Source organism: Pipistrellus kuhlii, unplaced genomic scaffold (genome assembly GCF_014108245.1).
Source record: "Pipistrellus kuhlii isolate mPipKuh1 unplaced genomic scaffold, mPipKuh1.p scaffold_m20_p_2, whole genome shotgun sequence".
Taxonomy (NCBI): Eukaryota; Metazoa; Chordata; class Mammalia; order Chiroptera; family Vespertilionidae; genus Pipistrellus; species Pipistrellus kuhlii.
The window spans coordinates 2934803-2956565 of NW_023425515.1; the positions used below are offsets into that span (position 1 = coordinate 2934803).

General features: G+C 47.0%; 1 protein-coding gene across 4 annotated transcripts in view; it reads left to right on the forward strand.

The window, feature by feature from the left end:
* BACE2 (beta-secretase 2) overlaps positions 1–15520 on the forward strand; it is a 61840-nt gene extending 46320 nt beyond the window's left edge. For 3 of the 4 annotated variants that reach the window (XM_045585257.1, XM_045585258.1, XM_045585256.1), the window contains 3 exons: positions 689–857; positions 7591–7734; positions 13871–15520. In XM_045585257.1, coding sequence (XP_045441213.1) covers positions 689–857; positions 7591–7734; positions 13871–14124 — 567 coding nt within the window. In that variant the 3' untranslated portion in view covers positions 14125–15520. The remainder of the gene's footprint in view (positions 1–688; positions 858–7590; positions 7735–13870) is intronic. The other variant, XM_036445642.2, reaches the window with a different exon arrangement.
* The last annotated feature ends 6243 nt before the right edge of the window (positions 15521–21763 follow it).

Genomic DNA, 21763 nt, shown 5'->3' on the forward strand with positions numbered 1-21763 from the left:
TCTCGGATACTGACAGGTGAGGAAGGGGAAGCAGATCCAGCGCAGATGCCTGGGAGGGAGCAGCCAGTGAGTTGGGAGGAGAGAGGAAGAGAGGACCCTCTCTTAGAGATGAGGTGTAGAGAGTTGTGATGAGGGGAGAACTAGCAGGCCAACGTTATCAATAGAAGGGACCTGTTGGAATACTTCTGACTCAATATTTACTCACCTGTCGCCCCCTTAGATGGGAAGCTTGGCTGGGACAGGAACCATGTGTTATTCGTCCTTGGATTGCTGGTACCAAGGGCAGTATCTAGGCTCAAAAAATAACTGGTGGGCAGATGGTTGAATGGGTGGAAGGACAGATGGTTGGGTGAATAGGTGGGTGGATGGATGGATGGATGGATGGGCGGGCAAACAGATGGACAGATGACTAGATAGATGGATGACTTGATGAATGGATGACTAAATAGATAGAATGGATGGCAGTCTGCGTATGGTTGTCCCTGTGTACAGTTACAGATCATTCACATGTTCCTGTCACTCTCACTAGTGTTTATCACCACCATGCTTATCACCACCACATTTTGACTCCTAGATCTGTAGTGTGCATAGCATCTGAGAGAGTTCTGAGCCCCCTGTGACCATGACAGCTGTGTGATGTTGCCTGATTTGTGCTTCTTCTTGTTTCCTCTTTTCTCTTAAACACCAGCTTTACATTCAGCCCATGATGAGGGCTGGCCTGAATTACGAGTGCTACCGATTTGGCATTTCACCGTCCACGAATGCGCTGGTGATTGGTGCTACCGTGATGGAGGGCTTCTACGTGATCTTTGACAGAGCTCGGAAGAGGGTGGGCTTCGCGGCAAGTCCCTGTGCAGGTGAGCAATGCTGGTGTCGGACAGGGAGACCTGCCTCCAGAACGTGTCAGTTCACTCACTCGGGAGCACTTCTTGCAAGTCAGTTGTGTTGAGTTGATCCACTCATGCCTGTGATCGAAGTCTTTTTTTTTTTTTTAATATGTTTTATTGATTTTTTACAGAGCGGAAAGGAGAGGGATAGAGAGTTAGAAACATTGATGAGAAAGAAACATCGACCAGCTGCCTCGTGCATATCTTCTACTGGGGATGTGCTCGCGACCAAGGTACATGCCCTTGACTGGAATAGAACCTTGGACCTTTCAGTCTGCAGGCTGATGCTCTATCCACTGAGCTAAACCAGTTAGGGCCATGATCAAATTCTTATTAGTAAAATGTACTGGGGTTTGCTGAGAGGAAAAAGCAAGTCCACCCAAGTAAGACGTCCAGTGCCATACTTGGCACATGGAAAAGGCTAGGAAGTGTTGGCATTACTGTTCCCTCTCATATTAAACCTGCATGGGCACTTCATCCCAGGAATAAAAATACTTCAAGGGGCCTGGTGGTGGAACGTTAGTGTTTGACAGTGAAAGTGAAGGGAGTGGAAAAGAAAATTCATAGATACACTATGTATATTGTTTCCTCAACGAAACCCTGTATAATAAGAAATAAATGCTTGTCACTGCTGTTTCTCAAAAGCCCAAAAGAATGAGACCAAGGAGCCCATTCTTCTGACAGAAGTCCTTTGTGAGAAGGCCTGACGGTGACAGAGCAGCGTTGTTCTGCGGAGCCTGGCTTGAGGCTTAGCCAGATCTCCGGAGAAACCACAAGAGCACGGTCACGTTGACAGGATGGTGACACTCCTTACACTTGAAAATGTCTTCAGAGTTGGTGGTGGGCTTGGGATGGAGTATCCCGACTGCACACGGGTACCCCCCACTAACAGCCGAGCTGGTAAGGAAAAGGCAAGTCATAGATGGAATGCAGGAAGCTCGTGCCCCAGGAAGTGTGTGCCAGGCCATAGGGTGTCAGGTCTCCCATCGGTTGTCAGAGGACTGAAAACGTTTGGGGCATCAGTCAGGGTCAAGAGCAGAATGAAGTGCTCAGGGATAGAACAACTAAGCAAATGTGAGGTAGAAAAAAGAACTAATGACAGGAGGTGGAACAGAAGAAAACCGGGGTGATGGTGAAATACACGATCCCCATGCAGTGGAGGAAAGGAAACAGGAATTTGATGAAAGGAAGCCTTAAACTTGAGACATAGTAATTGCAGGACAGGCAGGAATACTAACCAACCAGATCTTCACTCTGATCTACAATTAACTAGCATTTGCCTGGCTGGTGTGGCTCAGTGGTTGAATATCGACTTATGAACCAGGATGTCACAGTTCAATTCCCAATAAGGGCACATACCGAGTTATGAGCTTGATCCCCAGTAGGGGGCGTACAGGGGACAGCTGATTAATGATTCTCTCTCATCGTTGATGTTTCTAAAAACTTTCATGAAAAATATTTTAAAAAACACAAAGATGAAAAGTAAAATTAACCAGAGTTTGGGGGAGAGTCACGGAGAGGAGGGTGTGCAGGAAACCCAGTTACAGCTGATTGGTTCAGGAGGGAGAGATTCCAGTGATTATTTCTTACTGCCTATATCATGGCCTCAAAATGGGAGTCCTGGGATATAAAGTAGGCAAGCGTGCTTCATATTCTTATTCTGCGATCCCCACAAAGTAAAGGAATGTGGAGAACAGCAGAGAAACAGGAGAAGGGAAAAGTACACCTGGAGTTCTTAGGCCAGCTCTCATTCTTCATAAATAAAATCACCCAATCCATGAATGAATGACGGGGCTGTGATATATCTTCTTAAACGTCAGCGCAGACTTCTTCAACTTGTACTTGTGACCAGACTGGGGGGCTGGAGACTTGTCATTTCTGAATCTTGGTCATGAGCCAAGGTGACCCTTTCAGATGAGCACTAACCCTTTGCTTTCCACCGAGGGGGTCCTCTCTCCCTGTGTTCCCTGGGGCCCCACAGCCTGAGACACCGTGTCTCCCAGCTGTGGGCGCTTTGCTTCTGTAAAACCAGGGAATCTAAGAGCCAGAGCAGTTTCCCCACCATTTCCGTCCGCTGGTTAAACACCGCCGAGGTAGATCGGGGCTGCTATGGCAACAGCCGTCAGTCGTCCCCTTTAGTGGAGGCTCAGAGCCCGCCATCCCGTCTGCTCCACGGGAAGTGCCGCGGGAACCGTTAGCACGAAGCCTCTCTCGGCGGCCGCGTTTCCTCATGAGTTCCTGGCGAGGTGTTTTTATTGGAGCTGGTTTCTGCTGTTTGTTGAAAATATATTTAAGGTGTGGGCACTTAGCCCTTCGATTGCAGCAGCGGTGGGAATGCACACCGATGAGTCTCCTCTTTAGTGCAAGTCGCTTAGCCATTAAAGTGATGGCTCCCCTCGGGGCTGCAGCGAGCAGCCAGACCTGGTCTGTGGCTCCGTAATACATGGAATGAAGGGCTGCCTTTTGTTCTGTTCCAAAGTGTTTGTTTATAACGTTTTTTAAATCTTATTTATTTACCTCAATATTTTTTTTATTGATGTGAGAGCGAAAGGAAGGGAGAAAGAGAAACATCGATGAGAGAAAAGTTAATCTGTTGTCTCCCATACATGCCCCACGTGGGGATTGAACGCACCACTGGGGCGTGCCCTGACCGGGAATCAAACCCATGACCTTTTGGTGCACAGGACGACACTCAACCAACTGAGCTATACCGGCCAGGGCTGTCACGTGTTTTAATTAACAAAGAAAATGCTTGAAATTACAGGAAATCTGTGTACTGACTAAACACCCAGATAGAACAAATGCTATCCTTTTGTCATCTTCCAAAATTTGTTATAGAAATAAAAAAATAATAAGTGTAGCTAAAGCCCCACCTCATGCACTCCCAGAGTCACCCTTTATCATGAAGCTGGTGTATATTCTCATAATTACTGCATTTGTGTAATGTCACTGAGGTTAGTGGTCGTCAGGCCAGCAGGGGAGCAGTTAGGGGTGATCAGGCAGGCGGGCAGAAGTGGTTAGGGGCAATCAGGCAGGCAGGCAGGCAGGCAGGTGATTAGGAGTCAGTGGTCTCAGATTGTGAGAGGCAGTCAGACATCCCCAGAGGGGTCCCAGATTGGAGAGGGTGAAGGCCGGGCACAAATTTCCCCCGCCCCGTGCACAAATTTCATGTAGCGGGCCTCTAGTATACTTATAAATAGTGTTTACAACAAAACACAAGTTGGTCGTTGGGTCTCTTGTTATTTCTTAATTTACACGACTGCTGTTGTATGGTGGATATCCTTGGTCCACTTGCGTTACTGTTCACCATTACTTTTCCTAGAGTCCCCACATTCCTGTGAGTACTAGGCCGTTCATTCTGAGTGCTGTAGAGTATTCCATTGCGGGAGTATACCCAGATCACTTGCCCAATACCACCTTGATTTACATCGGGTGGTTTCTAACATTTGTGAGTATAAACAATACTTTGGTGACCCTCTGGTGCACGCAAGTGAGATCTGGAAATTGAATTTCTAAATGATTTGGTGTGCTAGTCGTCAGCATTACTGGCTACAGTCAAATTGGTCTTCAAAGAAGCTGGGCCACCAGAATTTCCATTCCGTCAAAGTATTATCGTAATTTTGCTTTTTTGCCAATCTGTGTGAAATAGTATCATTTTAATTGATTACATCTGAAATGTCTTAATTTTTGATACATTTATGGAATGTTTGAGCTTTTTCTCAGATGGTGATTTTTATTAACAGCTTTGCATGTTTCTGTGTTGTTGTTTTTTTACCTTTTTATTGGCATATTATGAATTCTTTCTACATTTGAGATTAATTTTTCTGGGCTATTTGCATGGTGATCTCCTGGCCTTTTTGTTTTGTTTTGTTTTGTTGTTGTTGTTCTTGGTGTCTTTTATTTACATTTTTTCTTAAATTTAGTGAAATAAAATTTACTAATCTTTCTTATGGTTTTACTCTGCTTTTATTTAAGAAATTCTTCCTTAATCTAAGAAAATAGAATTGTTGTTTTTAAAGATACTATATACTTTCTAAAATTTTTCTTCTAAAATGTGAAGTAGGAATCTGATTCTTATAAGGATATTTAATTTTCTCAGCATCATTTACTGGATATGTAGTCTCCCCTCTGATTCCTCTCAATATTTTATTGTGGAAAATTTGAATATATGTATTGGCCATTCTTTCTTCAGCCATGTTCAGTCTGTTTAACCTATTCAGTGAGTTTTTAATTGCATCCTCTATATTTTTCATTCTAGAAATATTATTTTGCACTTTTTCAAGCCTACTAGCTCAAATTTTGTAGTGTTCTATATTTTGTGGTTTCTATCTCCGTTATCTCCATTATCATTTTAAATTTAATTTGAAAAGTTGGCTAGGGAATATTCAGAAGCTACAATGGATCATATAGTGCCCTGCTCAAGGACAATCCTGTGAGTACATGAAGGCTGCCCTCATTTTTTTCAGCCTTATGACCTTCTAGTACAGGGATTCTCAACCTTCCTAATTCCGCGGCCCTTTAACACAGCTTCTCATGTTTTGGTGACCCCAACCATGAAATTATTTTCGTTGCTGCTTCATAACTGTAAATTTGCTACTGTCATGAATTGTAATGTAAATATCTGTGTTTTCCGATGGTCTTAGGCTCTATAGTAGAGGGTGGTGACATTAGAAGGGTTGAGAACAACTGTACTAGTATGTGGATGTTCCCTAATCTATTTCAGCAATCACTGATCATTTCCAATCTCTTGTTGTTAGAAACAATGAATGCCTTGTGTATATGTCTGCTCACACCCGGGGGTATACCTCTTGGTGAGAGGATTTGAACTGGATTTGCTGGGTTAAAGGGGACTCACCTGTGACCTTGATGAACATTGTTGCATTGGCTGTGGCAGAGGGGATGCTTCTCCGTATCTGGCTCTGTCCGTTCTTTGGTGTTGGGGGACTGTTGCTCTGTTTTCCGTGTCCTTCTCCATCACGGAAAAGGAAACAGGTTCCTGAGTGGAGGAGCTGGGGATTAAGAAAGAAAGAGAGAAAGAAGAAAAAGAGACAAGAGGCAGAAATAGATTCATCAAGCCGAAACCAGTTTGGCTAAGTGGTAGAGAGTCGGTCTGCGGACTGAAAGGTCCCAGGTTCGATTCCGGTCAGGGGTATGTACGTTGGTTGCGGGCACATCCCCATTAGGGGGTGTGCAAGAGGCGGCTGGTCGATGTTTCTCTCTCATTGACGTTTCTAGCTCTCTATCTCTCTCCTTTCCTCTCTGTAAAAAATCAATAAAATATATATATATTTTTTAAAAAAAATAGATTAAGCTGGGTGCTAGGTGGGCACCATTCTCTCTGATGGAGAGGCAGCGAGCAGCCAAGCCACGCAGCAGGTTTATTTATAGGGTCAAAGGAGCTTATTTGCATTCTTAACTAGGCCCTAGCATCACTGGATTTACATATCCCGCCCCTGCTGACACCTGGACAAAGGTAAGTCAGAAACTGAATAACACCCCAGCCCTCTTGGGGGGTGTAACCGGGACACGGACTCTGCCAGTGCCTCGGGCTCAGCTGACAATTGAAAGGATGTCCATGTGCCTTCTCATGTGGCCTTCTACACTCTGGTGTGGATCCAGTGGCCTGTTTCCACAGGCGGCCTCGCCAGCGTGGGCTCATCACATGCCGGAACTGTGCCGATCTGATAGGTGTAGAACATGATCTCAGCGTGACTTTAATTTGTTCTACTTTATATGGGTGACATTGGGTTTATCTTCTAAGGGCATTTGTTTTTGCTTTTCTGTGAACTACCCACTCATATTTTTTCCCCATTTTTTTCCTGTTAGGATTTTAGTGTATTTTTGTTGGTGGTGGTGATTCTTTTGTATTTACCTGTAGGAGTTCTCTATGTAGTTAAGAAATTAGTCATTTGTCTAGAGGGAAAAACAAAAACAAACAAACAAACAAAAAAACACAAACACTTTAATTCATATCTCAATGGTAAGTTATTGTTGAACTTATAGTATAATGAATTTTAATAGAAATATTTACTTTTATATATTTAAATATATCAGTTGTTGCATGAAGGCTCTTAGGTTTCATGTGTTAAATGGTCTTTCTCACTAAAAATTTTTTGCGATTTATTCAAGGACTTTCATGTTTGATTTACTTTGGCATAGAATGTACATAAACTATTTTCTCTCAAGAAGACTACCCCATGGTGCCTATAACATTGAATAATCCACCTTTTCTTTATTAATTTGAAATCCCACTATGATTTCATATTAAATGCCAGTCAATATTTAGGACACACATATTTATTTATGGATTTTTTTTTCTGTTCCATTGATGTGTCTTATAGTATTAGCATCCACACCCTCAGCCAGGGTAGATCAGGGCGCCGGTTGGTGGGAGGGTGGTGGGCATTTTGGGAAAAAGCCCCCAGATGCTTCTGTTATGCTCCCCTGCCTCTTCTCCGCCCCCCCCCCCCCCCACACCCCTACCGAGAGGCACTCTTCCAGCCTCAGATCAGAGCCCGGTAGACGAGGTGGCAGTCATGGTGCACACGGATTCCTTCCCCTCTCGTTCCCCCCCCCAATCTTCAGCAGATAGTCTCACACCCCTGGAGCAGGTCTGTCAACTGCCTGTGTCCCCCGGGCCAAGCGTCCTGCAGCCAAGAAAATAATAGCGTTCACACTGACAACTCTCCTCATGTGTCCACAGCTTCTGAAATGCCACCCGGCTCTTTTTATAGCTGGGGACATGCAGCCTCGGTGCTGTGCGGATGGCAGCTTGTACACGGAGGCATCGTGGGCTTGGCAGTCGTCACTGAATTTCCTTTGCTGCAGGTTGAAAGTGGATCATCTGGTCCATGTTTGTGTGTAAAAATAGGAACATTCACTGTTAAGAACAGAGTTTCAGAGCTGTGCTCTGCCTTCCACTTCAATTCCATCAAAAGATGTCAAGGCCAGCTGGTGGGGCCTAGTGGATGCGCATTGACCTGTGAACCAGGATATCACAGTTTGATTCCCAGTCAGGGCACATGCCCAGGCAGTGGGCTCCGCCCCCAGTAGGGGGCATGCAAGAGGCAGCCGATCAATGATTCTCATCATTGATGTTTCTCTCTCTCTCTCTCTCTCTCTCCCTCCCTCCCTCCCTCCCTCTTTCCCCCCTTCCTCTCTAAAATCAATAAAAAAAAATATATATATATATATATATATATATATATATATATATATATATATATATATTTTTTTTTTTTTTTTTTTTTTTTTTTTTTTTTAAAGAGCCCTAACTGGTGTGGCTCAGTGGATAGAGCGTCAGCCTGCAAACTGAAAGGTCCCAGGTTCGATTCTGGTCAAGGGCATATACCTTGGTTGCAGGCACATCCCAGTTGAGGGTGTGCAGGAGGCAGCTGATTGATGTTTCTCTCTCATCGATGTTTCTTACTCTCCCTCTCCCTTACTCTCTGTAAAAAAAATCAATAAAATATATTTTTTTTAAAAGAAGAAAAGAAAAAGATGTCAAAGCCACAGGGCCCCAAGGGCAGAGACTGGGCAGCCCCGCTTCCTCCTTTCCTGGGGCGGGGGGACCGCTGCACCCAGTAGCACTGGCTTCCATGTGCCCGTGGAGCAAGTGGCCCTGGGTCCATCGTCTGCTGCAGGACCAGACCCTCCTAGAAACCGTCTCCGGACTGAGTAACCTGTCTTTGGAAACTGCCCACTTTCTTCTGCATGCCATGACAAGAAAGAGCTGGCCATTCTCTTTTTTGTTTATTTATTGTTTTCTTTTATTTCATTTTCTTCCATCACCATTTCTGCAATCACCACACTGTTCTCCATTAGTGTAGAAGTCCTCAGACATGTATTTTCATTCTTCCTGGGTAAATCCATGGAGTGGAATGGCTAGTTCATATGACAGAAATGTGTTTCATTTCCCAAAAAAACTGCCAAACTGTTTTTTCGTAGTTATGTTCCAGTTTCTCTGCATTCCACCAAGGATATTTTTTCCATTGAGTTTTAGAGAGAATGGCAGGGGGGGGGGGGGAGGGGGGAGAGAGAGAGAGAGAGAGAGAGAGAGAGAGAGAGAGAGAGAGAGAGAGAGAGAGAGAGAGAAACATCCATGTGAGAGAGACACAGTGACTGGTTGCCTCCTGCACATGCCCCAACTGGGGCCAGGGATGGAACCTGTAATCCCAGTACCTGCTCTTGACCAGGACTCAGACCTGACACCCTCTGTGTGTAGGCCAACCTCTAACCACTAAGCCATGCCGGACAGGGCTCAGTCTTTTTTACAAAATTAATTTTAAAAATTTTTAAGTCCTCACCCAAGGAGGACAATGCTCCAACCAACTGAGCCACACCGGCCAGGGCTGGTCAGCCTTTTCCATTTTAATAGCTACTTGGTGGTATCTCACTGTGTTTTAATTTGCATTTCCCTGATGACTTAATGACCTGAGCATCTCTTCACGTGTGTATATGCCATCCACACATCTTGGCTGAAGTGTCTTTTCAAATTATCTTGCCCATTTTTATATTGAATTCTTCGCCTTCTCATTATTGAGTTTTCAGAGTTCTGTATGTTCAGAATTGAAATCCTTTATAAGAAAAGTAACTTGCAAGTATTTTTCTCCCAGTCTTTTCTGTCACTTCATATCATTTTTTTTTTCAAAGAGAAGGTCTTAATTTGGATAAAGTAAAACTCATTCTTTTTTTTCCTTTATGGTTGGAACTTTCTGGTATTATAACTAAGACGTTTTTCCCTAACTCAAGGACTTTTTGTCCTATGCTTCCTTACAGAATTCTTCTAGTTTCAGAAAAGGGTTATTTAGTTTCCAGGTAATAATGGATTTTTCAGAGATCTTTCTGATGTGATCAGAGAACATAGTATAAACCAAGCCTTTGTAAGATTATTGAAACTTGTTTTATACACTGTGATAGGGCCCATCTTGTTAAATATTTCATCTGCTCTTGAAAACAATGTATATTCAGCTGCGTGGGTGGAGTATTCTATAAATTGTCAATTAGGTCAAGCTGGTTGGTAGTGCTGGTAAGGTAGGCTGTGTCCTTATTTCTGTCTACTTGCTCTATCTATTATGGAGAAAGGGGTGTTGAAATCTCTATTTTTGTGGATTTGCTCATTTCTCCTTCCAGTTTCATCATTCTTTTTCCATATATTTTGAAGCTCTTATTAGGTACATAAACATTTCGTGTTATTCATGTCCTGTTTACGATTGAACATTGTATTATTATGAAATTACCATCCCCATCCCCAGTCATACTCTTTGCTCTGAATCTACTCTGTTTGGTATTATTATAGCCACTCTGGGTTTCTCTTGATTAGCGTTAGTGTGATACATCTTTTTCCATCCTTTATCTTTTAACATAGCTGAGTATTTACAGTTAAAATGGGTTACTGGCGGGCAGCATATCATCATGAAATTAAACATTGCTTTTCATCTCATTTGACAACCTCTGCTTTCTTATTGGGGTGTTTAGACCACAGATTGGCAGACAGCAGCATGCCAGCCAAATCTGGCATGTAGCCTGCTTTTGAGCCAAGAATAGTTTCTACATTTTTAAAGGGCTTATGTAAAAAGGATCAGAAAGAGTATGTGATAGAAATTATTTGGCCCAAAAAGCTTACCATGTTTTCTGTGTGGTCCTTGCAGAGAAAGTGTGCCAACCCCCAGTGTAGACTATCGCATGTGATGATCAGTGTGGTTGTGTTTAAGTCTACCATGTTGTTATTTGTGTTCTCTGTCTCATCTGTTCTCTTTCCACCTGTTTTCCCTCATCCTGCCTTCTTTTGGATTATTTCTGTTCCTTTTTTTATCTCTTCTGCTAGTTAACTAGCTGTTACTCTTTGTTGTGTTACTTTGGTGGTCGCCTTAGGGTTTATAGTGAACACCTTTATCACTGTCGGCCACTTCATACAATAGAAGAACCCACAGCCATATACCTACACTTCTCCCCACTGCTCCTGTGCTGTCACTGTCCTGCAGGTCACGTATGCGTATGTTAACCCACCCAATACATTGTCCTTGTTCTTTCTTTAAATCAATTACCTTCTTACCTATGTACAGTTAAGCATGCAGGTGTTCACATGGCCTCCGTGGTTATCATTTCTGGTGTTCATCATTTCTTTGTGTAGATGTGGGATTCCACCTGATATGGCTGATCTTCTGCTTGAAGAGCTTCCTTTAGTGTATTTTATAGGGCAGGTCGGCTGTGATGATTTTTTTTTTCAGCTTTATTGAGGTATAAGTGAAAAACAAAAGTTATATATACTTAAGGTGTACAACTCAATGTTTTGGTATATACATGCATTGTAAAATGATCATCACAATCAAACTAACGAACATATTCATCCCCTCACACAGTTACCATTTTCTTTCTTTTTTGGGGGTAGTGTTGGTAAGAATATTGAAGATCTACCTCTTAGCAAATTTCAAGTATCTACACTAATAAAAAAGAAAGATGCAAATTGACCGTCACTTCGTGACGCCCACCAGCCAATCAGAAGTGGCTATGAAAATTAACCAAAAAAGGGAGGGCAGGTTAATTTGCATATGCAGGCACCAAGCGGCTGGGGGAGGGGTGGCTGCTTGCTTGCACACTGGCACCAAGCAGCCCGAATCCTAGGGACAGGCGTCCTCAGGAGCCAGGCCGCTCTAAGCCTGTAGGCCCGCACATAGGCCCAGAGCAGCCAGGGTCCTAGAACAACCCCCTGCCACTCCAGAGCTACGCTCTCAGGTGCAGGAACATCCCTGGGACCCAGGCAGTCCGAGCCAGCATGTGTGCAAGCAGCCAGGGGCGGGGCAAGAACATTCCCCACATGCCAAAACCGGTTTGGCTCAGTGGATAGAGCGTTGGCCTGAAAGGTCTCTGGTTCGATTCCGGTCAAGGGCATGTACTTTGGTTTGGGGCACATCCCCAGTAGGGGGTGTGCAAGAGGCAGGTGATCGATGATTCTCTCTCATCGATGTTTCTAACTATCCCTTTCTCTTCCTCTCTGTAAAAAATCAATAAAATATATATTTTTTTAAAAAAATTCCCCACAGCAAGTGAGCAGACAGCAGGGCCCTGCTTGCCCTTGGCCATGGCAGCAAGGGGAAGGCAGTCCCCCGCAGTGAGTGAGCAGATAGCAAGGCCCTGCTTGCCCCTGACCTTGACTCTCTCTGCAAACTCTCCCAGGTTCATCTACCTGTCTCCCCAACACAGGGAGCTCTGCTGGCTTCTGCCGGTGTCTCTGTTCCCTGAGCCACCAACCAGAGACGTTCTCCCGTCAGTAAACTGAGTGACTGTCCTCGCTTCCTGTCTCCTGCCTCTCAGGACTTACCGTCGCTCCTCACCCAACTTCCAAGATCTCCAGTAGTTTCTTTCCACGTACTTTGTCCAGTTTCTGAGTTAGTTCAGGTGGGAGGGTACATCTGGTTCCTCCTACTCTGTTTTGTCTGGAAACAGAAGTGATTTCAGGTCCTTTTAAGTCCTTTATGCCTTCCTGGACTCGGGTTTTTGCACGGAGTATGTTCCAGCCTCCTAATTGCATGTGTTAAAGCATCTCTATTTATAAAGCAAATAAATGTTTTAAAAGACAGACGACCTACGGTGAAAAGACATTGGCAGCTGCCTCCCTGGTGAGAGCCTCGTCTAAGTGTCGGCCAGCAGAAATCATGAGATTGATTTTAGCCGACTTTCTCTTTGTTGGCCACTCCTCATGAATTCGATGGTGCACTCATGTACCACTCTCCATTCTGGGTGTTCCGTACACTGTGTGTGTGACAAGGACCAGTGTGGGGTGGAGAAGGAGCACGTGGGCCAGTCCAACTCAGGTGGTCATGGACTCCATGAGGAGTGTGGGTCAGGCTGATTGTAGAGTTTTTGAGTTGTTGAATATACTCTTTAAAGTACTTTGTTCTTTAAGTGTAGTTGACATACAATATTATATTAGCTTTAGGTGTACAATACTGTGACTTGACATCTACACACTTACCAATACGATCAGCACGTTACGTCTTGCGATCCTGTCACCATGCAAACATCACAATATTCACTAACGATGTCCCCGCTACCTTTTTCTCCCATCCCTCTGCCCTCGTCCCCTCTGGCAAGCACCATTTTTTATCTGTTTTTTTAGTCTTCTTGGAAGCTTTTTGGTTTGGTTTTTGTTTTGTTTCATTTTCAGGGATTTTTTTTTTTTTTTTAATTCCACATATAAGTGAAACCATTACAGTATTTGTCTTTCTCTGTCTGACTGATGTCACTTAACGTAGTACTCTTTGGATCCACCCATGTTGTCATGAATGCCAAGATTATGTTTTTGTTTGTTTGTTTGTTTGTTTGTTTGTTTTTTATGACTGAGTAATATCCCACTGTACACATGTACCACGTCTTGGTCAATTCATTTGTGAACGGACACCCAGGTGTCTTCCATGCCATGGCTGTCCTAAGTAATGCTGAATGAACGCAGGGGTGCATATGTCTTTTCGAATTAATGTTTTCCTTTTCTTTGGGGAGCTACTCGGAAGTGTGATAGCTGGGTCATATGGTGCAGCCTTTATGAAAAAACAGTGTAGAGATTCCGCTAAACACTAAAAGTAAAGCTGTCACATTGCAGAATTAGGAACCTCCAGAGTGTGGACCCGGGTGACTCCACCAGGGAGGTCCCCAGGATGCAGACGGGTTCAGCTGAGCTTTGGGCTGTGGATACTGCTGCTCTCTTCCTTTCTCCCAACCAGCCTACCCAGCTCTCACCTCCCTCTGGGGAGTGCCTGGTGCCTCCCTGTGTGCCCACATGAACCTTGAAACATGCTGTCATTCCAGTCCTGGGGGATGGACCCGCTGCCACTGAGACTCCCCCAGGGCTCACCCAGAGCCCTGAGCCGTCGGACCTGGTGCCATGAGGCTGTGGCTTGATAGAGTGCGGGGTTGTCTCTTTTGTCCGATGTTAGCGATGGACTGCTCATCTCATAGCTGTGCATTTCCCCCTTCTGTCTCCTCAGAAATCGCAGGGACCCCGGTGTCTGAAATTTCTGGGCCCTTCTCAACAGACGACATAGCCAGCAACTGTGTCCCCACTCTGCCTTTGAACGAGCCCGTTTTGTGGATCGTCTCCTATACGCTCATGAGCGTGTGTGGAATCATCCTTCTCACCTTAATCATCCTGCTGCTCCTCCCATACCAGTGTCGGCGCGTGCCCCGGGACCCCGAGGCCGTCAACGATGAGTCCTCCCTGGTCCGGCATCGCTGGAAATGAAGCGCAAAGCCTGGACCCCAGCAACCTTGAACTCGGCTACTCAGAGAATTCAGTCCCAGGGGCAGCAAGCCGGGGGCACCAGGCCAGGCTGCTCCCCCATGTTCATTCCTCTTTAAATCTCTCTTCTTGCTCCCAGATGCCTTCCAGATTCGCTGTATTTTGATTCTTGATTTCTTAGCGCCCTCCTTCCGAGAAAAAAAAAAATGATAATAAAAACCACCTCGTTCTAAACCAAAACAGAGTGAACCGGGCTTCAGACTCTTTGTGACTGGCATCCCACACCGTCCTGATGTGCCTCGAAACAAAAGCAAGCTGTGGCCAGCGTGCCTCGCTCCACTCCCGTCTCTGCAGAAGGGAGTGCAGAGTGTCTCTCTCTTCCCAGCTTCCAGAAGCTTTTCATCCATTGCATTGCACGTAAGGGAGTTCTGCACCGGGCACCCACCAGCCCCGGGGGGTCCAAGAAGGGTCCCGATACCATGGCAGGAGAAGCAGTCTGGGGCCTGATGATAGGACCGTCGGCCCTTCTGAGTCGGAGAGGGCAGCAGGCCCTTCATCTGGGCCTTTCTGGGCCCTGAGTGGAGATCAGCACCCCCTGGTCCTCGCCAGCATCTCTGCAGGTGGAAGGCCTTTGCCCATCGCGATGGAGGGAGCAGGAAGCCCGCGTTTTGTACTCAAGGCCTCGTAGTATTGTTGGCGTGGGGGTGGAAGACAAATGACTCTGCCCGGGGTCCTGACCCAGGTGTGGGTGCAGGAGGCTGGCTCCGAACCACACAGGCACCAGGCGCTTCTGCCACCACGCTGGCCTATGGCTCCTATGCTCATCGTAAAGCCAGTAGGCGGCGTGTCAGTGAGAGAAATGATGTCTATGGGCTTAGTGGTTCCTTCTCCCAAACCTCCTACACAGGTAGGTTGATGGTGACCCTTCAGAGAAGTAAAAAGCGGTCACATGCCTGCCCTTCCAACGGGCTCTCGAGGGAAGGAAGACCCAAGACATGCCGAGGACTGGGAGGGACCTGCTGGCTGCTCCTGTGCTTGGAAACCACGCGCCTCCATCTGCAGAACCCCTCGGACCCCAGCACACCCGCCTGCATCCGCTTGGTTGAGCGGGTGACCCACACGCCTCTTCCCGTGGGCGCGTTCCGTCTTCGGTGCCCCGTTGGGGGCAGGGGTATCTCTATCTGGGGAAAGCCCCTCTTGCTATCATTTGAGGCCTTTGCCAAAGAAAAGCAGAAACCTGTAACTCATGTAATCAGCCTTATGTGATCGATGTACCTGGGAGAAGGGCTCAAAGCCAGTGTCCCTTCTCTCTTGTCTGTGCCAAGGTCAATGTTCACTCTGCATTGCCGTTGCGATGAGTTGGATGTACAATAAAATCCCACTGGAAGGGCTAACGGTGGACCTTCTCTGGCTGGAGTGTTATTTGTGTCCCCCATAGGCCACCTGTGGGCTGTCAGCCGCCTGCTCTGCTCACTGGGCCCCAGGGCCACCTCCAGTGCCAAAGGGATGGGAGGTCGAGCATACCTTCACGGTAACCCCGCAGACCAGCTCTCACAGGTACTCGGGCAGAAAAGCATGACTTTTCCGTGTTATTCTAGCTGCAGTTCAAGCACGGCAGGAAGGAGCCCTGTTAACGAAAAAAAATAAACAAAGAAAAAAAAACATTGAAACCTATAAAGAATTGTAGTGAGTTTATTTGAGCCAAACTGTCGACATATGCCGGGAAGCAGAACCTCAATAAATTGAGATAATTCTCCGAAGAATGGCGGGGTTACATTTCTGTTTAATACACTGAAATCAAAGGAGGGACATATGGGGGTTACATGAAATTCATTGCTGATGGAGTAAGGAGGCGGGAGAAAGCAAAGCGGTGGGAAACTCCTGGGATTGGATAAAAAGTAAAATGATGTACGTGTACTCAGGTGAGTGCAGGAACAATGAACATGATAACGAAGGAATATGAGGCATCCGTCCTGGCGCCCACCACATTTGGTTGTGCCCAAGGGCTTCAGAAAAAGGGAAGTTACAAGTTACCCAGACATCTCACAGATATGTTATCTTAGCGGCAAAAAGGCAAACGGGCTCAGTAAAGAAGATCGAAGTTGATCTTTGTCAGGGAAAATATCAGCCTAGGACATAACTACCCACTATAACCTGTTTGTAGTCTAAATATTTAATTTTCAGACCATCTTTTGTGGTGACTTTAGGTATTTGAGTTTGCAGGACTGCCATGCGGGTCTCCCCTGAGCTTTGACAGGCTAGCACATGGCTCCTTTTGTTCACACCCTCTTGGGATGGGATGGTGGGATGAAACTGTTATCATCACGTCTGTTCTCAGCTAGTTAATATAAGGAAACTCTACCTCAGAGTTAGCAATCTCCGGGGGCCTAGTCCTCTCCTTGCCTTATTGGCCTTCCCACTGGCAGCTGTTTTGTGGTCCTGTTTGCCTAGAAGGGAGGGCAGTGCCCCTCGGTGGCACCTTCCCCTTGCTTCGGAAAGCCTGACCCCCTGAAATAAGAAGAGAGTTGCCGGTGTGGCCCGGTTCATGTTGTTTCTTAGGTGTTGGGGCAGGCGTCCTCTGTGCCATTTCCCTGTCAGGCGTCTGAGCTCAGGATGTTTCTGTCACAGCCCGTTAGCAGACAGGGACATGAGAAGAGCCGGTTCGATTCCGAGCGAGGGCGTTGGGAGGGACTGTGCTATCATTTCTCTGCGTTTTGTCTCGAGTGTCTCTACCTTTTCATCTCCGGTGTCGTTGGATGTGACATTTTAATGGGAATGCTTAAATTACAGAAGCCTAATTTAGCACCAAGAGTGAAACAGACCCTGGGATGCGGGGCGTTTTCTTGGCACAGCTTGCTGCTGGGAATTGGACCCTGAGTCAAAACCCCGTTCGCGGCTCCCACCTCCTCTGGTTACGTAAATGGAGACTTGGCTCGGGAACCCTCCGAGGAGCTTGTTTTGAGTCGGAGAGGAGGAGGCAGCCGTTGGAGGGTGTCAGTCTGAGCCGGGGACACACCGTGAGGAGCTGGGAGATGGCTCTTTTCTGCCAGCTGCAGCTCAGCATCAGGCCGTTGTCAAACCCTGGCCAGCTCTCTGATGGGCAATGGACGCTTTGACAGCAGTGGTAATCAACGTTCCAAAGGCTGTGACCCTTTAATACAGCTCCTCACATTGTGGTGACCCCCAACCGTAACATCTCGTTGCTCCTTCATAACTGTAATACTGTTGCTACTGTTAATGAATCATAATGTAAATATCTGTGCTTTCCGATGGACTTAGGCTCTCCAGCAGGGGTTCTCACCCTGTCGGTCGCTAGCAGGGTCGCCTAAGACAGTGGTCGGCAAACTTATTAGTCCACAGAGCCAAATACCAACAGTATAACGATTGAAATTTCTTTTGAGAGCAAATCTTTTTACCCACTTCTTCTAATGCCACTTCTTCAAAATAGATTCGCCTACCAGGGGTCCTCAAACTTTTTAAAGTGGGGGCCAGATCACGGTCCCTCAGAGAGCTGGAGGGCCGGACTATATGAACTACTAATTCCTACTGTAACACCTCGGCTGCGCTCACTGCCCAAAAAACCTGGCGGGCCGGATCAGACTCCTCTGCGGGCCGCATGTGGCCCGCGGGCCGTAGTTTGAAGACCCCTGGCCCAGGCCGTGGCATTTTGTGGAAGAGCCACACTCAAGGGGCCAAAGAGTTGCAGTTTGCTGACCACGGGCCTAAGATCATCGGAAAACACAGATATTTACATGATGATTCATTAACAATAGCAAAATTATGTTATGAAGTAGCAACGAAAATAATCTTATGGTTGGGCTGGCTCACCACAACGTGAGGAGCTGTACTAACGGATAGCGCCATTGGGAAGGTTAGGAACCGCTATGCTACGGGAGCAATGCTTTATAACCCTGACAAAGTATTTGGAAGGCTGAATTGAAATCCTGTCTTCAGCAACCAAAGCTGTTTAGGAAATAGAGCAGGCCCCTCTTTCCTGGGGAGCTGGAAAGCACCCCAAATGACAGCTGGTGGCCCCCCGGCATTTCTCATGCTGCTCTGTATACCTTCTGAACCCGGAACACGTGCGCAGCGCGAAGGGCCCTGAGTATGCCAGCACGGACTTCCTGCGCCAGTCTGCTCCCCACCATCCGGGAGGATTATACCCGGTCCATCGGGAAATGCAGAGGCTCCGGTTGGAGATCCGTGAGGGGTTACCTAACGGCGATCAGTTATGAAAGGAGCTCCCAGCGATGCCTCCCTCACTCCGCGGGGCTCCGGGTCACAGGTTTTGTAAAGCAGCTGTGATGGCATGATCTCACTGGGGAACTGAGGCGGTAGTGTCTCATTACTTAATGGGTTCCTGGGAGAGTGTTAATGTCCCCTCTCCGGGGGGGGGGGCCCACGTGGGGGACTGCCAGGCCTGGCTCTCTTCTCAGTGCTGGCCCCGTGATGTCACTGGGAATAAACCTAAACCGCCGCCCCCCCCCCCCCCACCAGCCATTATTCATCAACAATAATCTAGTTCACAGACTTCATCCTCATTCAGGGAAACCACATCATTGCCTGGGACTGCAGGGTGTTTGCGCTTACACAAACTTTTCACAATTGATGACAGAACTGTTCAGAATAAAGACTTGCCACAGAGAATCTTTATTATTTTTAGGGGGGAAAGAAAACAAAAAACTAAACACCATAAAATGAAAAATTACAGTTTTGCCAAGAAAGATACTAGATGCTTGGTGCCAAGAAAACTGCACAAAACAGACCTTACTGTGCGAGTTTCTTCTGGGTCATAAGAATGTCACATTCAAACTCATGACTGTTTACTGATTACACAGCAAAGGGGTAAAGGCATGCTGGGGGCGGGGAAGGAAAATTAAAAATAATCAGAAGTATGGAACAATATAAGTGGAATTGGTTCTTTTGAAAAAGTAGCTTTAATTCCAGGAGCCCACCAATGTCTCTTACCCTTAACATTGCTGAATCAATCGGAGATGCAAATGATTTTGTACAGCCGCCAGCCCCACACATCAGGAATATTTCAGCTGGGGTCCTGTGCCCCATGTAAGCATGGGTGGTGAGAAAGGTGGGCGCTTGCCCTGTGTGTGGCCCGGGCCAGGTGATGAGCATCCCCAGGTGCCTCTGGTGAGCACAGACATGGTCCTGGCCGTGGGCAAGGCCCTGGGTTGGTGCGATTGCCATCATGGGCGGGTAGAGACAGCCTGCCATGGCTGGCAGCCACGTCCGTGGAGTGTGGAAGTGAGAGCAGAGCCAGACCTGCTGCTGACATCAGAGTGTCTGCCGAACCTCTTAGCTCCCTTACTGGGACTAAATACAAGGCGGGGCAAAAGTAGGTTTACAGTTGTGTGTATGGGAAATAATACAACAATATTATATAATAAAAGGCTAATTTGCAAAAGAGCAAACAATGGAATGACCGGTCGCTATGACACACACTGACCACCAGGAGGCAGACCCTTGGTGGTCAGTGAGCTCCCATAGGGGGAGTGCCTCTCAGACAGAAGCCCTGAGCTGGGCTCACGGCTGGTGAGCACAGCGGCAATGGCAGGAGCTTCTGTGGCAGTGCTAAGAATGCCCAGCTGACAGTGGGGAGCAGGCCTCCTGCACTGTGAGAGGGCACAGGCCAGGCTGAGGGACCTCCCCGCCCTCCACCTGAGTGCACAAATTTCATGCACCAGACCTCTAGTTAGAAAAATAATATAAGACTAAACTCTGTGCTTTGCAGACTCATAACTGTAGACCTACTTTTGCCAGCCCTGTGTGGGTGAGGACACCACTGCAGCCAATCCATGCAGTGTTTTCTCCTCTGCCCTGGACTTCTTCGGGGTTCCTTATAATCCGGCATTAACATGCAGATGGCCAGTGTTTCTGACCGACATCGCACTGTGTGATTTCACAGCCTCCTTGCTCTTCACGAGTGCCCGTCAGCTCGGGCTGGGCCGAGAGGCACGGAAAGGTTCCCGGTGAACTCAGACCCAGCCCGGGAGAGAGTGACAGCGGACACCTGGTCTCCCCTGTCCCGGGGCGGCCTGGCCCCTCGGTACTGGCTGGATGGAGTTTGGGGTGCCTGCGAAGCGGTAATGACGAGTGGGCGTTCTCTTTGCAGGTGGACCGTTATTTGTGTAAGACCAACTGGGCGGAGGCTGCATTTGCAGATTCCACATGGGTATCCCGCCCAGGTCAGCCTGCGGAGGGTGTTTGCCACTGAAGACGTGTGATTGTGTAGTTGCCCATGATAGATCTATGAAATGGCTTCCGAGTCTGTCGAGCCCAGCTGTCACCTTAACGGTATCACAAAAGGGGGCCGTGAACCCTCCAGTACCTTCATGCCTAGCCTCGCTACCATTCCCCACGGGATGCTCTTCGTTTCAGTTGGAATGTCTGTACTTTGACTCGTGATGGAGGCACAGAGGAGGGGATTTGAGAAGGAGGGGTGTCCACGGGCACAGGCCGTGTTTCCCTGCGGCTGGATGGGCCCCCGGTGGCGGGAGTCGCTAAGAGAACTCAGGTCTCAGCTCCCTTCGTTGTGTCTGTCAGAGTGAAGTTTCACAGGAGCCTGGCGGTTCTGAAGTGAACTTTGCCTCTGAGGCTAAGTTCAGAAAACATTAGATGCTTCTCTTTTTGAGATACAGAAAAAGGGATCCAAGTCCATTAAGGATCTTATAATGAAAATCACCCGAAATAAACTCCCTCAATTCCAATTCCTTACAGAATGCTGTGTTCTCTGTGGCTAGTGTTATTGACTTGGCGCTTTCCTCCCTCTCCTCACTGCAGGTGCAACGTTCTCATCAGTGAGGGCTCGGACGTTCTCAGGGTAGCCCTTAGCACCTGTGAGGAGAGAGAGAAGAGATCCGATGTGGCATGTAAGGAAAGCTGAATTCGTGTGATCTGGCATGGTGTCTGTCCCCCCGTTGCTGTGACTTGCACAGTTAAATATGTTTAACGTGTAGAGTCCCTGTGCTCCGCCACTCACAGCAGACACGCACGGTTTCCTGAGGAAGGCCGCAAGCAGCCGCCAGGCGTTGCACTTTGCAGACTGCATTGTGTATGTCCCAGACCAACAGCCTTTCACACACAATTCTTAAATGTGACTTGTGTTTTTTTAAATGCTTAAGAGTATTGTGTACCTCCCTTTTGGAGTTTCCCTCTGCTTCCACTACACGGCGCTGATTTAAAATAGCAGAGGACCAAGAGCTGGGGTGAGGCGGTGTCTCCCGTCTCAAAAGGGTGCTCTGCAGACACTGTCCAGAGGGTGCGCTTCAAAGCGCGTTTTCTAAACTGGTCGTATTTTTGTACTTGTATGTTCCACCAGTTTAAGGGTAAACCATTGAAAAGGAGATAAAAGACTTTGGTTCATTTGAATAAATAACACTTCCAACAGGACGGGCTTGGAATTTTTTAAATGCCCAGTTCAAGCCGTGGCTCTGAAGGGACCGTCGGTGATGCGTCCACGACTGGATGTAGGCTCCCAGAAAGGAGCGGAGATAAAATTGAATAGAGGGAGGGTCCAAGCTCAATTGTTAAAGGTATAGAATATTCTGGAAATGGGAGGAAAATAAAGTACGAGGGAGTGTGAGAACCATCCTGGGACTGGAGCGTGAGCATAGTTAGTGTCCTAAGG